At 38.2% G+C, this 17,958-nt stretch overlaps 1 protein-coding gene across 45 annotated transcripts in view; it reads right to left on the minus strand.

Moving 5' to 3' along the window:
* The window catches only part of PHLDB2 (pleckstrin homology like domain family B member 2), a 231,950-nt gene that overhangs the window by 5,768 nt on the left and 208,224 nt on the right, over positions 1 to 17,958 (minus strand). For 11 of the 45 annotated variants that reach the window (XM_074033475.1, XM_074033487.1, XM_074033479.1 and 8 more), the window contains 6 exons: positions 17,626 to 17,775; positions 14,027 to 14,167; positions 12,718 to 12,817; positions 4,405 to 4,609; positions 2,113 to 2,203; positions 1,029 to 1,175 (listed from right to left, as the gene is read on the minus strand). In XM_074033475.1, the coding sequence (XP_073889576.1) occupies positions 1,029 to 1,175; positions 2,113 to 2,203; positions 4,405 to 4,609; positions 12,718 to 12,817; positions 14,027 to 14,167; positions 17,626 to 17,775 (834 nt within the window). Of the gene's footprint in view, positions 1 to 1,028; positions 1,176 to 2,112; positions 2,204 to 4,404; positions 4,610 to 6,557; positions 6,594 to 8,440; positions 8,462 to 12,717; positions 12,818 to 14,026; positions 14,168 to 16,815; positions 17,005 to 17,625; positions 17,776 to 17,958 lie in introns of all 45 variants that reach the window. The other 34 variants (XM_074033471.1, XM_074033476.1, XM_065539210.2 and 31 more) reach the window with 10 other exon arrangements.

The raw sequence follows: 17,958 nt of genomic DNA on the forward strand, positions 1-17,958 counted from the left end.
TGGTTTGGCTTCAGATAGTAAACAAGCATGGATGACTTTCACTGCAAGTCAAAATTTGGCACAGGGTTGGGCATGATGAAATAAAATAAACAAATTTTACTTTCTACTTTTCCTTCAATACTTAACATTTGATTGTGTGGTACTTTGGTTGTAACAGATGCTACAGGCTTACTAATACCTTGAAACACACAAAGTCTTAAAGATAGTCTCTAACTGCTATACTATCAAACGGCCAGCAACCACAAAGAATAAAAGTAATGGTATCTTTTGCCTTTGAGTCTAGCGAATCTTGATAAAATGGAGTTGAGCTTTAAATTACATAGTACTTAACAAAACTTTATGTTAGTTTCTCAGAAAACATATTATGTAAGCAGCTATAGTGACAAGAACAGAGATTCAAAATCTACGACGACCAAGATAAGACATTAAACAAAATGTGTGGTTTCTCCAAATTTTGCTTGAGTACAAGCTTGTTCACAGGTGTGGAGGCCCTAGTGTAGCAAAGAGGAACACGTGTTACAACACAGCGCTCAGAAAAAAAAACAAAACACTACCACCACGACCAAGACACTGGGCATGGTGAAAAATCACCCTGCTCTAGATTGTTTGCTTGTAAAAGACGGCTTGGTAGAACCTCTTCCATTCCCCAAGCAAAGGTTTCAGTTCAGATGTTGTATTTGTTTTCAGCAGCAAATCCAGTTGCATTTTTAAAAGCTGCTCAAAAAAAAAATTCTCTTTTTAAAATGTACTGCAAGGAATGGGTGGAAGAAAAAGTGCTGCTCCTGGCAAAATGTTCCATGCATGACTAAGGAAAAGTGTCATTTGGTTGGTGGTTCCCTAAGAGTTTTGAAATGAACTCACATTTTTTTTTTTTTTTTCACAGGAATGCACACTCTTCTCTTAACCTGTACATGTCAAGTGCTAATGCTCAGTGCCCAGGAAAGCATCCTCAGACACAGAATAGCTGTCTTTTAGGAACTGCCACCAGGGGGCAACCTGCCCTTATCCATTCAGATTGACCAACCAACCTGTGCCCTTTGTTTCTCCCTTATTTTTACTTCCTTTTCTATTAACTTCTGCCTCTGGCTAGTTTCTTCCTGTAATCGTTTTTCCAGGATTTCCCGGCGTCGTTTTTCTTCTTCCAGGGCTCGTTTTTTGGCTTCCATTTCCCGTTCCTAAACATTATGCATAATAATGATTATTTTAAGACATACTGGTTATACTTGAATGGTTCCAACCAATATAAAAAAGATAATTCTTACTAGACAAATCTTGGTTTGTAGACTAGTCTCTTATAATACATAACCTACAAGAAAACAACTCATAACCATGCCTGGTATAGCTTCCAAAATCATCATCTGCAGAAATGCAACCACTAAATTTAATTAACAATTAAATTGTGGTCTTTAGTGAAAATCCAGCTTGCTAATATATTCAGTCATTTCATCATTTCATATCAACCAGCAAGTCTCCCATTTTAAATAAAAAGCCTCACAAACCGTCCCCAGCACTTATCATGTGATTTAGCCTGTCTTTTGACTACTGTCTTCTGACTGAAGGCCATGGTCCCGCTAATTCCTGTTGTTGCTCTGTAGCTTCCTGGCTGAAGGTCACAGAGGAAGCATATGGGGAAGTTAGAAAAGGAAAGGAGGTGCCCATGAGGGCAGGATGCAAAAGCATTTTGGGGGATTCCTAAGGAAGTCAGATTCTGACTTGAAATACAGTCATAATAACGTGGGATTTTAAATATTACAATAGTGCAGTTAGCACAAGCTGGGAAGGATGAAATAATGCATAAAGACATGACATTCCTCCCTGCTCCTTGGCAGGAACACAAAGCAGCCATCAAAAACAACAACAACAAAAAACTACAAGCGTTCATTTTGGTCTATGTCAATACTATATATTTCAAGTTATGGGAAATCCACTGCAGTAGAGAGCCTTAGAAATCATCTAACACCTTTATTTTTCAGATAAGAAAATGAGACTGAGAAAGGTTGAGTGATTTTTCAAGATCACACAGCTCCTTAAGGAGGAGTATTGCCTGATGCCAAGCGCAGGGCTCCTGCACCATGGTATTACAGACCTCCGGCATGAACATATGAAGCTTACCCTGGATTCGAGCAGCCGCGTCCTTTCTGCATGAGCCTGCTTCAAAAGTCTCTCCATTTCTTCTATTCTAGCAATATTTGAAGTGCTGGCACTGAATCAAAAACCAAAGCCTTTTAAGAATATTGGTTTAGACTGAGAAATCTCTCTAATACACACACACACACACACACACACACACACACACACACACACACACGGGGTCAAGGGAGGTGCATGATAAAATCCAAGCATACGTAATTTAAAGAATGTTACTTACGAGTCATTGGACCGAAGAAGCAAATCAATTCAACTCTGAAAATTGTAGGTTACACTGACTTACCTCAGTTTAGAAGACAAAATATAGGCAAGCAAAATAATGCCAATGCTTTACTCATAGGTAAATAAACCAAAACCAAATCTTACAAAGTGTGAGTTCTAAATGCTCCCTCCAAAGTCTAAAAATAATGGCCCATGAGAGTCCTTCCCATTAGTTTAATGACTTAAAGATATCAGACCAACAAGACTATCACCAACGTTCTATATAAATGACTGGAGCCTATATAATGTTCTTCAGTTGCGGAATATACATTATGAGCTACTTTTTGTTGTCCCTTTATATATGTGGACACTTCATTTATTAAATTATGATGCCAATTAAAACATGACTTCTCCTATAGGTGCAATGGATGGATAGCATCCAGTTTTGTGAAGAGTACCCCCTCATGATAACAATCAGAAAACTGTATAAAGAGATTTAAGAGGTTCAAAAGAAATGATGGGAAAGATATCACTCGAGTGAAAGATGAAACCAAAGGTAGAGAAAGGTGCAAGAACAGTCAGGGTAACTAAAAGACAAAGCGAAAACTTGAAAATGTTTAACACAAAACAGGAAATTTTATTTTCCACTTGCTTACATTCTAGTTGACTGTTCTGGAAAAGAGAGACTATAACCTAGGTCAAAACTTACTTACTTTGCTATTTCAGCTACGAGGACCATATGCTGTTTCTAATGCATGATACTTGTGTACTCATTTAAGTACCTGTCTTCTTTACTAGACTCTCTTGAGGACATACAGACTTTCATGCCTGTATCCCTGTAGCATAGAACCTGACACGGAGTAGGGATACATGTTTGTTAGACACATTCATATAAAAATAAATTCATTAAAAATTCATATAAAAATGAAAGATCAGAGCCGTCTTGGTTATAGATAATTATTAATATAGTATTCTCAAATTATATTTTTGCAAATCAAACCTAGGATGGTTTAAATCTAGGGTTAAGAGTTCCATCGAAGAGAACACAGGGCATACAGTTTATTCTATAATCAGTACTGACAGCCCCATTACAAAACACATCCATTAAGGAGTGAACTGTCTGAGGAATATCGGATCCTTATAAGCTTAACAATTAGTCTGCACTTGGCAGAGTAACCTTGGACCACTTTTTAGCCAAGTGTTTTCTCCCACATGAAAGAGAAGAATATGGCAATATCTTCTCATTATTTCCATTAGCCAGTGAGGAGATACAAAAGAGTAAGCTCTGTTCTCTTCAGCTAGCAAGAATCCAAGGGAAAGAAATCTTTTAATTTTAACAAAAATTTTTAACATACAGGATAGCAGAAAGCTTCCTTTTAACAAATACAAGGGTAAGAAATCCTCCAAAGTTCTGACTGTAGTTGGAAATTATTTTCTTTCTTTCTTTCTTTCTTTTTTTTTTTTTGAGACGGAGTTTCGCTCTTGTCCAGGCCGGAGTGCAATGGCACATTCTTGGCTCACCATAACCTCCACCTCCCTGGTTTAAGGGACTCTCCTGCCTCAGGCTCCTGAGTAGCTGAGATGGGCTACCATGCCTGGCTATTTTTTGTATCTAGTAGAGACAGGGTTTCACCATGTTGGTCCGGTTGGTCTCGAGCTCCTGACCTCAGGTAATCCACCCACCTAGGCCTCCCAAAGTGCTGGGACTACAGGCTTGTGCCACTGTGCTGGGGCCTTCTTTTTTAAATCAAAAGCAGCCTAAGTGAAGCTTAGAGCTAACCAACAGAAGGAAGTCAATTTTAGAGCACAGTGTAAATTTGAGCTCAAGTGGAGAAAAACAGGATAAAGGTGAAAACAGATTATATGATGCCTGACTAGCTAAGTTACACAAGATAAGAGAAACTACTTTCAAAGGTCATCATGATACCAACCCTCTTCTGCATTATAGACCCTTTATGTCTCAAAAATTTGGGCTTGTGCACATACAGTTCCCAAACTGATGGCTTTACTTGTTGTGAGCAGTAGGCTCTTTCCTTCCCCATAAATAAATCTTACCTAGAGATGTTGTCAGGTGAGCAAGCAGAGATGCTGGTCTCCATGCTATCAGAGCTATCTAAGCTCAAAGTATCAAAGGCCTGGTCCTTGTAGCTGTGATCTGGATAATGGAAACTATTCAAGTAGACATTTGATTCAGATGCTGTGCGGTTGTAAAATTCAGATTTCTGCCTGTGTCCTTCACTCATCTGTTGGTGATTATAACCTAAGGAAAGAGCCATAAATACGTTAGTGTGCCTCATTTTTCAGTCTTTGAAACTTAATTGTCTACAGACACAAGCCAGCAACCAGAAACATCTGCCTGTGAAGCTTGGGCCTTGGTCTAATTTGTTTTGAAGCCAAGAAGATCAAAGAAAGACCGCCATGCTCAGTGCAAGCAACAGTTTGAATGAAGTGGTCTGCTGAATCTCTTATCCCTCAGCAGGATCACCTGACACTTTCCTATGGCATTCCTACATCTCAGCACAACCAGCAACACACAAACACAAAATAAACCAAACAGAAACACAATCAAAAGCCCTGAATCCTCTCGAAATGGCTGTGTTCAAGTGAAAATAAGATGCCTTCTAGTGACAAGCAAAACCAGGGTTTTAGGGCAGGCACTTCTTCAACGGTATTCAACTTAAGGAGCACTCAGTCTGGTCATAAAACAGCAGGTGGAATCTTTCAAGTGTAGGGTTTGAGAAACTCATATCTCATATCATCACTGACACTTTTAATCTTGTTAAGATCCAAACTACACATTTTTCTCATTTTCTCTCTCTTTTTCAGTTGTTCTTGTCTGTCAATTACTTATTTAATTCAGAGTCAACATTCCTTCCAATGATTGTGCTCCTCTAACTACCCTAGCTCTCTTCTTTTCCCACCATAACAATCCACCTTCCACAAGCTGTTGATAACAACCATTTGAAAATGTAGGCATCAGTAGGATGAAAAGCACCATAAATAAGAGGTCTTTTCTTTATTTTTAATTTTTATTTTTTGAGACGGAGTCTTGCTCTGTCACCGGGCTGGAGTGCAATGGTGCGATCTCAGCTCACTGCAACCTCCACCTCCTGGGTTCAAGCAATTCTCCTGCCTCAACCTCTCGAGTAGCTGGGACTACAGGCGTGCACCACCATGCCCAGCTAACTTTTGTCTTTTTAGTAGAGGTGGGGTTTCACCATGTTGGCCAGGATGATCTCGATCTCTTGACCTTGTGATCCACCCACCTCGGCCTCCCAAAGTGTTGGGATTACAGGCGTGAGCCACCGCGCCCAGCCAAGAGGTCTTTTCTTTACCCTGGTGCTCGATCAGCTGGCACATTAGGTTATGGGCTTTACCTTGTGTTATTGCTCTGGCTTGCTCTCTGATCACTGATTTAGGGCATTACGAGTCAAATTTTCTTCTTTTCAATTCTCTATTTATTATATACTCAGGAGCAGGCATCATATTGATTAACAAATTCCTCAATTCATTAAAAAACTTTTCTCTAGCCAGTACTAGAATTTGTAATCTCTTTCTCCCTGATAAGAGAATGCCTACTCGAATAGTTTCCATTACCCAGGGAGTTATTAACAGAGCTATTCAGAGTTCACAACTGGACCATTTGAATTTCCTCTTTTTTTGTGCTCTACCTACCTTTCAATGAACGTTTTAGTAGCAATGAAATGGTCAATAGTAGGCAAGAGGATGAAAGAAGAGAAGTAATTCTCAATGCTTTCTCAGCTACTGATTAAACATTTCCATTTTAAAATAGAAGCCACATCCATGATGCCTTAACAAAGCATTGTATGTCAAAATTTCTGTAAAATGGTTTTAATTTCATGCAGAGTGTTCATGCCATTAGTATTTGGAGTGGTTTTAGATATTTAAGTGAAAATAGGTTATTTCAGATTAAGACATTTCTGGGAAAATAAGTTACCTTAATATAATCGGCCATTATAAATTATAAATACATATATATATATATATATATATATATATATTTTAAAGCCACATAGCATTTAGCTAAGGGAAGATGCAAAACATAAAAGCACACCATAAGACTAAATAGAATATCATGAATTATAATGATCAATCCACACAGCATGAAATGAAGCTGGTATAGTCATATGAGTGAAGCTGCGCCTTTTTTTAAGGAAGGCAAAATAATTCATTACTCAAATATTTACCTTTGACACTTGAACTTTTGGAATTACTAATTGCTCCTTTTAAGTTGTTTCCAATTATTTATTATGCAAATGACAAAAAAACACAACAGAAATTATTTGAAAAGGTCACACATGTATATTTTCTTATGATTTCAAACAAAGATTTGTGGCATAGAAAAGTTTCACATTGGCACCAACTACATGGAAGGTATTTCCTTGTAGTATGAAAAACAAATCCCTAACCGACAGCCACGTAATTTAAAACACAGAAGAATTATCTCTCTGGCATTGAGTGACATTGACCCAACCTCTTCCTCTCCCTGAGTTTTCCACATTGAGGAAAAACCAACCCGTATGAAGTAACTACCACACTCTTGGAAAAGCAGGAAAGGAGGTGAGCATATTTCTTAAAGCAACTGTATGTCTTGCTCCTCAGATCTTCCAGGGCTGTGTTTTTTGTTGCTGTTGTTGTTTTTTGGCTACTTTTCCAAAAGTACCACAGAATAACGAAATAGAACTTATGAGTGAAGGAGATAGTAAACTAAAATGACTCAGATGTTTCAGGTGAATGTAGAAGGGCCAGCTACATTACAATTTGTACTGTGCTAAGGGCTGTGAATGTTAATTCCCCAGACCAACTCACAAGTTGTTGAGATTTGACTCTACGACTGAATCTCCCAGTCATTCTGGTGGTAGGATAAGCATTTTACATTTCCATGGCAACTTAAACGAAAAACCATGAGGCCAATAATAAGCATCTCTTTCCCAACCCAGGATTTTTATTTCCCATGAATCCAATGTGAGTGGAAAAGTTCACCTCATGGAGCTACTCATTTCTGTCTACTGGCAACACTTTACTGACCACAGTGAACCCCACTGTCACCTGGCCTAGCTTCCTCCCTGCTGAACAAATGCCCCCAAAACAGGTAACTCCTGCAATTATCAGTACAGGCATAGGCCCCTCTCCTGTGATCCTGCAACTGAACCAGTGTGATTCCAAAGAGCTCATTTTGGGATTCAGGCTCTGGCCTGGCCATCCAAAGGCATAGATATTTTAAACAGAGGAAACATCGTAGAAGATCAGGGGCTGGGTAAGCTGGTAGGAGGCCCAAAGAGAGATGCTGATGCAGTGAAGGAACACTAGAACGGCAGGAAACTGGTCTAGGCCTCCACTCTCATGGAAGCTTTATCAGGAAAGGGGATGCAGATGTCCTGTGCACCACAGTTTACCCCCATTTATTTAGCACATGGATGTCATAAGATAAAGTCACTGAATTAATTTATCTTTTCATCTATATATTTTATATAAATAATCAAATAAGGAAGTGGAATGCATCTACTTTCTGAGTGGGAGCAAAGAAACTAGATTGGGAAAAATGAGACTTCCCCAACCCCTGAGACTATTTGGTTTCTATTTTTTAATTATGTGGCAAGAATAACATTAATCAGTGGGAAAGCAACTGAGACAGTAAAAAGGGCCTTGAATATGCTCTAAATTCTTCCTATCCAGACAGAAATAGCTGTCTGAAGGGGTAGTTTATAAGGTCTATAAAGCAAGAGCTAATTGAGGCTTGTTGCTAATCACACCCACACAAGGAGCCCAAAATCAGCTCAGCTCTTCACTGCCTGGGAGAGCCAAGAGACCAAATGTGCAAGGCCCATTTATTATTATTATTTTTAATGCCGGTCTCTATTAATTCTGGCTAATTAGACCTGAAAGTCTCTTGTGAGTCAACGATTACACAATGTGTAGAGTCCTGCCGATACATTCCCAATATATGGTATATACTTTTACACGGCTATCTGGGCTGTAATATGGAAAGTAAGATGCCTAAAAGTATAACCTGGGGTTAAGAGGATAAAATTAACCAGTATTTCTGTCAGTTCAGCCTGTCATAGCTCACCTGCTGAGGAATTCATTCTTCCTAATGACAGTCCACAGTCAGAAGAAGAGGGCACAGGACAAGTCAGGAATGAAGAAGGAGAATGGTTGTAGAAAGGGAAAAAGATAAAAGATCAAAAAGGATGACAAGGGGGCAGGAAAAATATTCAACACTCCCAACATGCACGCATTGATGGTGTTAGTTACAATACCAAATTAATAAGGTATGATGTTCACAGTTTCAGATTAAATCTAAGTTTACAGAGAAAAACTCAAGAAACCTCAAAAAATTTTGATACATGCATAGTCAAAAGAGATTGTTACAAGACAAATAAATCTTTCACACATATTCATCAACCAGAAAATAGGAAGAATAAAAACAGATTTTATCTATCAAACAATTCTTTTTCCAAACAGACAGTAGCAAATAGTTTTTAAGAGCTCAGGTTTGTAAAACGCCATTCAATTATTTGAAGCACAGTTCATCAAGTTTTATAACACATCGTCTAATATCCTATATCTCGACCACCTAGCCACAGGAAATAACCATCTTACCTATTCAAGTCAAATCATTTAAACTATACTTCACTCTCCACTAAGTCTTTCTTAGAAAACAGGCTCCAGTGAAATGAATAAATAGGAGCTTCCTAAATCCTTTCACCCTTTGACTGTAGCCTGCCTTATTTATACCTGTCCTTGATAAAGGAGAATCATGGTTTACACTTAGCTCATATACATCACAATACTCTCTATTCTCTTTATATAGATTCTGAATCTTACAAAACAATGCTTCCACAGCACTCATGTTTCCTGCAGGGTCTGACCTTGCCATTAAAAGCCAAAACAAAGAGGGTCATGCAGCTGCCAGTGAACGAACAGCAGCTGCACCCAGCATTGTGTTTCTTGCAAATGCACAACAATTTTTCTCTATTGTATAAAAGAAATAATCATTAGACTAAAAATCCACCACTGCACAGTGTTAAATCTGATCATTTCTTAAACATGACTTGACAATGACCTTTCAATATTTGCTGGAAACAAAAACACCACACAAGGAGGTTGTCATACCTTTCTTGGACTTTCCTGTATTTAACAAAAACAAAAGGACAAAGATTTCATTCATTCTAAAGCTGACAAAGGAATAGTTCACAAGATGTTCAAAAGCCAATAACCATTCCAACTTCAGAAGCTGAGTTTCTCAGCTCTGTCTTAAACTCTCCCCTCAAAGTTCTTTGCACGACTCACGCTGTCAGTTCTATTAACAGTGCTGATTGAGTAAGGCTTATACTTACACCATCATCCTTGATGTATCCATTACGAATAGCAGCAAAAAAAGGTGTATTTAAGTTAATTGTGTAAGTTTAAAAGATGATTAAGTCTACTAAATGTGAGTTAATGAAAATATGCCAGGTATAATTTTTTTTCAAAACCATAGAATTTTACTTGTATTTGCTATTTTAATAAAGTTAACAAGTGCTACTCAAACAATTCTAAATGAAATTGTGATCCATCCCTCCTGGTTTTTTCATGAGCCACCGGTTTGGGCTGTGCAGAAAATCCTGCCAGTTTTACAGTCTACTGGGGCTCTAAGAACGATAGATCCTGACTTCTCCTCCTCTGGGTAGGGGAGCCACACTTAGAGAACACATCTCTTTGGACCAACACACGTATTGATGGTTCTCTCTTTCCTCAGAAGCTGCCCCATCAGCATTACACGAAACTCTTCAAGAGCAACAGCACTCTACAGTTACAGCAGAGAAAGACTGAAGTTGCAGTCTTCTCAGCTGCATAAAAGACATATCAATAAAGAACAAGAGCATAAAAGATAAAGATAGATTTGATTTTGCAGCGGGAACGTCAGTAATGTGGCCTAAGGGAATTAGCGCAGTTTTCCCCTATGAAACTGGCCTGGGATTCCCATTACTTTAGGGGAAAACAGATTAGAAGAACTGAGATCAAACCTTCCCTCGGTTTCACCATATTTTTACAAGAATCCTCTTAAATGATAATGTTAATGGCTCTTCAATTTTGCAAATCTATTCATCTACTATAAAGGTCTAGCTTTTCTTACTCTTTGAGAAAATACTTTTATGTATTCATTTGTTTTTTGAGACAGGGTCATGCTCTGTTGCCTAGGCTATAGTGTAGCGGCATGATTGCAGCTCACTACAGCCTCAACTCCCAGGCTCAAGCGATCCTCCTACCTCAGCCTCCTGAGTGGTTGGGACCACAGGTGCATGCCACCATGCCTGGCTAATTTTTAAATTACTTGTAGAGATGGGATCTCACTATGTTGCCCAGGCTGGTCTCAAATTCTTAACTCAAGCAATCCTCCCTCCTCAGCCTCCCAAGGTGCTGAGATTATAGGCATGAGCCACCAAACCTGGCAAGGAAATACTTTTAACAAGGAGTATAATAATTTGTGATCCCACCCTCTTTCCCAAATGCTTGGTCTTTCTCTTAAACACCTGAAGTACATGAAAATGCTTCATGGTCTTTATTGGTGTTGTGGCCAATCTAAGCTTCGATGTCTTCCGACGGTGGGAAAAACATATTTAAAAAGAAGTCTAATACACACCTGCAATCCCAGCACTTTGGGAGGCCAAGGTGGGAGATCACTGAAGCCCAGGAGGGCGAAACCAGCCTGGGAAACATGACAAAAACCCATCTCTGCCAAAAAATACAAAAATTAGCCAGGTGTGGTAGCACACACCTATAGTTCCAGCTTACTCGGGAGGCTGAGGTGGGAGGATCACTTGAACCCAGGAGGCAGAGTTTGCAGTGAGCTATAATTACACACGACTGCATTCCAGCCTGGACAACAGAGTGAGACCTTGTCTCAAATATTTATATGTAAATATTACAGAAAAATGTTTCAACAGCAAATAGACTTGACCCACAACTTAACAGTGATAAATGAGAGCCAAAATAGACTCATATATGTTTATTATTTGTAACTATTAAAAGAATATTTTTAGCTTAAGAAATTATGACAAAGAAAATAAAATAGTTTAATCAGTGTATTTGATTCAAATATTACCACTGCAAATGTCTCTCACATATTACAATCCTATTATGAATACTATACCCTCTAATTCTTAAATTGCCTTTAGTAATGGTTTGAAAACCTCGTTCCAGTGAGAGAGAGAGAGATATATATATATCATATATACACACAACACACATTATGTTCCCATACATATAAATTTATATATGTATATGTAGTATATATGTATTATATATATGTGTGTGTGCGCGTGCATGTGTATGTATGTATGTGTGTGTGTATATATATTTTCTCCTGATGGAAAACCAGCGTTCTCTCTCAGCACCATTGGCAGAGAGGCCAAACAGCTAGAATTGAATTCCAGCCTGCTTAGAAGGGAGGATTTGAATCCCATCAATGCATGAATGTATTTGAAGGTCAAATGCCTGCTATCCCCAAAGCATTTCCATTTACAACCTGGGCATACTGCCATTATTCCATTTACCACATTTTATTGAAATCATCTGTTCTGTGTCTTTCTTCCTCACTAGACTACAAGCATTTCAAAGGCAAGCTTCCTATCATTAATTTGCATTCTTGGTACCTAACATCATGCCTGCTCAAAAGTTAGGACAATGTCACTTGTTCACTTAAACTATTGTGTTAACACAAGAAATCTAATCCTCTCAATGAGAAGCTTAGCCCTGGAACTATGTTACAGTAATTTCTTCTAGCCCCATGAAGACTATCTGAGAACCCCATTATAAATGTAATGTATTATTACAAAAAAAAAAAAATGCTGAAAGTCAAAGTCTACCTGAAACATAACAACTATGAAGTATAAAAGCTCAAATCTACATTAAAAGGCCTACAAGAATTCTGTTCTGGGCCACTACTGCTATATTTACCGTGTCAGCTCAATGATTCTTTAGCACAAAGTTCATTCAACTTAGTGGCTCTGACACAACCCAGGTGAGTGATCTTGGTTAAGTGTCCTGGTAACCTCCTTGGATCTCACTGGTCTCTCTTTTCTTTCTATTAATCAAATGGGAAGGTTAGTAATTCTCTAGGGGTCTTTCTGGTTTAAGAGTTCTATCAAATCTAAAAAGTACAATGGGAATGTTTAAAATATACCAGCTATATGTATAAATAGGAAAAGTTATCTATCCCTCCCGAAAGAGAACACATTAAGAGTAAAATTAGGCCTTTGGCTGATCCCTCTTCTAATCATCCCTACCCGTTCTCACTTCCTCCCCCTGAAGAATTCTAATGCTTAACAAAAGGCCATGACATTTGATTTAAAAGGCACGTACCTCTGAGCATCCTGCGAGATTCTGAGTCTTTGGCCATGGCTGCCAGTGAGGGAGGGAGCACGCTTCCACAGCTGTTACTCTGTCCCAGGGGCACGTGGGCCTGTGGGAAGCAGGAGGGAGTACTTCAGGCAAGCTGCAGGCTGAATGGACCTTTAGGAAATGGCCACATCCCTGTTTCCAAAGCTCCTATCTAAGTGTACAGGGCAGAGAAGGTAGGTCTTTGAATTACATTTGTTGATGCTAAGTGGTAAACGCCAGTTACTGGCCCTCCCGAGAAGCTCCAGGGTAGTCGCAATATCACAGCACTTCCTCCAACAGCAGCAATTCCAAAAGTGAAGACAGTTGGGGAAGACACTGTCCAAAATCACCTGAAAGAATGGCTGAAAGTTCTTCATGCATAAGGAGCAGAGGGCAGATGCAAGGCCAAGAATGCATGCGCACCATGCAAAAGAACAGGGAAGAGCTACTCTTGTTACAAATGTACCGATTTTTATTTATCCTCAGTTATGTGGTGGGCTGAACCTGAAGAAATCTATTAACACTCTAATGGTTTCAGCATTTTTAAAAAAAATAGCAAAATCTTTCCTGTAGATAAAATATACTTGAAACACAAATTTATAAAACAGATGAAAACAAAGTTACTCTGATTAAGGGTAGGGGAAGGGCTCAAAAGTCTGTCTCATTCAGAACCTCCTTCACACCTGCCTCTTCTCTTTCCACAATGATCCCCTCAGGCATGTTGGCAGAACGTGAGGGAGCTCTGGTGTCAGGTCACATAGGTTCACATTCCACTCCACTCCACACCAGCTGAGGGTTCCTTGGTTAGTCACTTAACCTTATACACCTCAGTTTATCCGTACATACAAATGGGATAATAATCAGTACTCTACTGCCTAGTGCTGCTGGGTTTTCAAATGAGGCAATCCACGTAAAAGACTCAACCCAGCACCAGCCACATGAAAATGTCTGAATAAATACTTGTTGCTGTTATTCCTGGAACACAGAGGCTATATCCTATCTTATTTCCAGATGTGGGACGCAGCCATGGAAGTCCGTCATGTAAGTGAATGCCACTCATCACCTGGGTTGTACTAGTAGAAAATACCCTGAAGCATGTTCTTTGGCCCCAGAGCATACAATTTCAGATGTCCTCTGAACAGGTAGAAAATGCGATTTAGTCCTGATGTCTGCCTAACAAGTAAATTTAATGATTATTTAGCACTTTTCTTTAAAGGCCTTTACACATCAGTGAATATGATGACAAGAAGACTCATGGAATGGGAAGCCCATGGTTTCTCCCATGTCCTACCTTTGGGGTGATGCTTCTCCCCATAGTAGCACTGCTGAAATGTGGGGAGATGGAAGTTGAGGTTTTCTTTCGAGGCAAAGTATCGCTCAGATAGAGGCCTTCTTTATGCTGTTTTTTCCTTTCTTCCAGACTTCTAAAGTGCTTTAAATGCAAATGTAAAGCAAAATAGCAAAACTTGACTAACTGTAATAGGTGACTGAAGAAATGAAGAATTATGCATTTACCAAAAAAAAGGGAATTTTAGAATTTTTCTTAAAGTTATTCAACATATACTGTGTTTGCTGATAGATTTGAGCTAGTATTTGATTAGATACTAAACACTTCAGGAATTTATGCTGAACCTAGAAACCTTTTAAAAATTCCACCTTTCACTTCTGTAGTGCTTGCAGCCTCGGGGCTGCAGGACAAATTACAAATTATTATGACGGTTGCCATGTGGATGGCGGAACGGCCAGTGGACAAAGCACGTAAGCACTTTCTCCCCTTCCGGGCAGTTCTGTGGGATGGCACAGATACCAGTGAGAGGAGGACAAGAAAAGGGAAAAAGGAGATAAAGAGAAAAAGTGAGTAAACAGGGAAGTTGTTTGAAAGTTGTAATAACATTTCAGTCACATAAACACACTCCAAATCCACATAAAGTTTTCCTAAAAGGCATCATTCTAAGTTACTTTTTATTTGAAAAGATATTGGCCAAGGAGCCCTTACAGTAATTGCTCACATTTAAAAATTCTCTAATGGACTATTTAATTTTTTTCAGATTTCTAAAGTAAGATTTTTGTCCACTTGAAACTTACTCAAATTTTTCTTGGCCTCCCCTTAGAAATGCCTTTAATAGTAAAATGATGTCTTGTTCAAGTGATGGGTGCACCAAAATCTCAGAAATCACCACTAGAGAACTTATCCATGTAAGCAAATGCTACCTGTTCCCCCCAAAACTATGGAAATAAAAAAGAAAGAAAAAATGCAAAAATGAGCTCAAAAAATTTTTTGTGGAAATATATTTGAAACATAGAGATAAGAAGAGAGGATAATTTAAGAGAGATTCATATTCCCACCACTCAGCTTTACTAAATCTTAACATTGCTTTATTTTTTTAAAGAAATAAAACATATATATAAAGTGATTTATTAATTAAAGATTTTTTAGGTCTGATCATTTTGAAGTCATTTTAAAAGCTCATGTTTTTGAAATGCACAAAAATTAATGCAAATTTGAGTTACCAAATTTATAAACAGTCTTCAAATATGCCAATCATAAAAATCTGCATTTTAACTTTATAATTAACTGTTTATACTAGCTAATCAATTTATTAAGAGCTATGTGCCAGGTATGATGGTTTATATAAATTATCTCATTAAATTATAATAATAATCCTGTGAGGTAGGTACTGAGAAATCTGGGGTGCAGAGAAGTTAAATAAACTTGGCCAAGGTCATGCAGCTGGAAAGCGGCAGAGCTGGAATTCATGGCCAGGTAGTGCATACTAAGATGATAATAATACTTTGCAGTTTGGCTGATTAATGCTCCTTTTAGATAGAAAAATGACGTCAGAACACTTCAATCTAGCTCCCACTATGACCAAATATTATAAATTCTGCAATTCATAACTTTCCAACATTCCATAACGGTACCTTAATAAAATAGAAAAGAAATCCCAATGAAAACAGTCTAATTGAAATTTGGCAGAAAAGAGCAGATTTGTAAACTGTGATTGTTTTGCTACTAGGGATGTCTTGAATGAAGTTGCTAAAGAGATAAACCTAACATCAAAATTGAAGGCATTTAGGTCTTCCATTCTCCTTGTTTCTTCCTTGTATACATAACTTATTTCACCCACCTTTCACCAATATCCTTTCATGTCAGCCCAGGTGGCAGTAACCTTAAGGCAGTGAGAGATATAGTCCTTTAAAAAATGGTAATCGATGGTAAAGGTACCTTCAAGAAACGTAAGGGCTAAGCATGACTGACCAGAGCTCGCCTACATCAGTGCAATGACTCCTTAGGATCTTTTGGCACCAAATTCCTGCAGGTGTTTGATTATAATTGAAAGGAAGTCTTGAAAGAGATTTTTTTTTTGAATACCCAAGCATTAATATACACCAAGTGTTCTAAAAGGAAGGCAACATTTAGAATAAAAAATAATTTATTTAAAAATCTGGTGAATAAAAACTAGATTTATGGACCAAGTGCACTACTTGTGGTGTGACCTTGGACAAGCTACTTAACCTCACTGAGCCTCAGTTTCCAAAACTTCAATATGGAGATAATTTTTACTTCATGGGATCGTTAGAAAGTATGTAAAGAGACACACAAATTTATAAAACAGATTAAAACAAAGTTACTCTGATTAAGGGAGTGAAGTGTTTAACAAAACACATCAAGGGAATGATGCCTATTTTGGTTTCAACTATGTGTAATAAAAATATTTTGTGTTGATAACATAACTCTTTATATATAGATTTTATGGAAATGCTTGTTAGTATTTTGAGAACTATCTGTGGTAAGTTGCAATATTTTGGTTGAATGGTAACTGAAGGATGCGGGTATACAAAGGGCTCAAACATATAAAAGCCAGTAGGGGACACTCAAGGTATCAAAACTTTACAACAGTTCTAACATCCTTAAATGTTCCAACACTAAATGTTCTTAAGAGGGGGAAAAAAAATCAGAGAAGTATGCAAGTTGCCTTTTTAAAAAATGCCTTTGGGAAAGTGGAAGAAAAGATTCCACATGAGTAACTTTGTTGCCAAGATAACATTCCCAAACTCTAAATTCCAGTTCCTAATTACCTGTTGCTCCTGCTGCTGCTGCTGCCTTCTGTGTTTCTTAGCTGGTAGAGGAGGAGGTGTGTCATTTAAAGGTAAAGGATCGACAGATGTAGCCATGAATTCAGGCCATGGGGCTGATGTATGTTGAGTGATAGGATGAGAAGAAAGGGTGGAAGGAAACACAAATCCAGAATAGACAGGTGATCTTTGCTTTATAGGAGAAAGAAAAGGTATATATGTATCCACATGAAATGAAAGAATAAGACATAGAAATGAAATGGATAGTTTGTTCTGTTTTGTTATATTTTAATTAAGAAGTTACAATCGATGGGCAGTATCTTTCAATTTAGCCTCTTATTAAAATCCCACACTGTAAGCAATTTGGGTCACTGAGGTATTTTAATTTATTATTATTGGCCCCTCCCCTAGAAGGCTTTTAAAAGGCCTAATGTTTAAAAGTATCCATGTTACAAAACAAAATCGAAAACAAAGTCAAACTGAAAAGGCAATTCAAATCAACAATATTAGAAAGGCTTTTTAATTTATAAGAAAACTAAGTTGAGTTAGAGTGCTAAGACATAGAACTTATTTCTTTGAACTTCTCCTAGTACTCCACTCTGTAGCATAAATTTCATGGTTTCTAGAATTTTTATTGGTAGAGCATTACCCCCAAATTGGTATGCTTTATAAACTCAGCCTTACCCTACCCCTCTGGTCAGACAGATACACATTTGTCACACACGCTCTCGTGGACCTCATTTTCAGTTGGCCGTGGGTTAATTTCTGACATGAAGAAAAGCAGTGAATGAACGAAACGTCACGCCTACACACCTCTTTACTCTGAGGTTGGCTCGCCAGCACAGCTGTGGCAGGCTCAGTGGCAACAGCATCAGCATCAGCATCAGCAGGAAACTGAGTGGAAGGGGATAGATTCGTGGAATTGCCACATGGCTCATTAAGCTCATTTACACTGATATAGCCCTAAAAGGAGGAATTCAGAAGTTAAACACAAAGAAAGCAAAAGCCGAGGCATGCGAGAGTATTAATGTTCCCAGTACAATGAAGTTAGCTTAGAGCGGCACAGCCAGATATCTGTGGTATTATCAAATGTTTCATTAAGGGAATACTCAGCAATTAAAATGGATTTACATTGCTTAATCTTGA

This window comes from Macaca fascicularis, chromosome 2, assembly GCF_037993035.2.
Source record: "Macaca fascicularis isolate 582-1 chromosome 2, T2T-MFA8v1.1".
Classification (NCBI taxonomy): domain Eukaryota; kingdom Metazoa; phylum Chordata; class Mammalia; order Primates; family Cercopithecidae; genus Macaca; species Macaca fascicularis.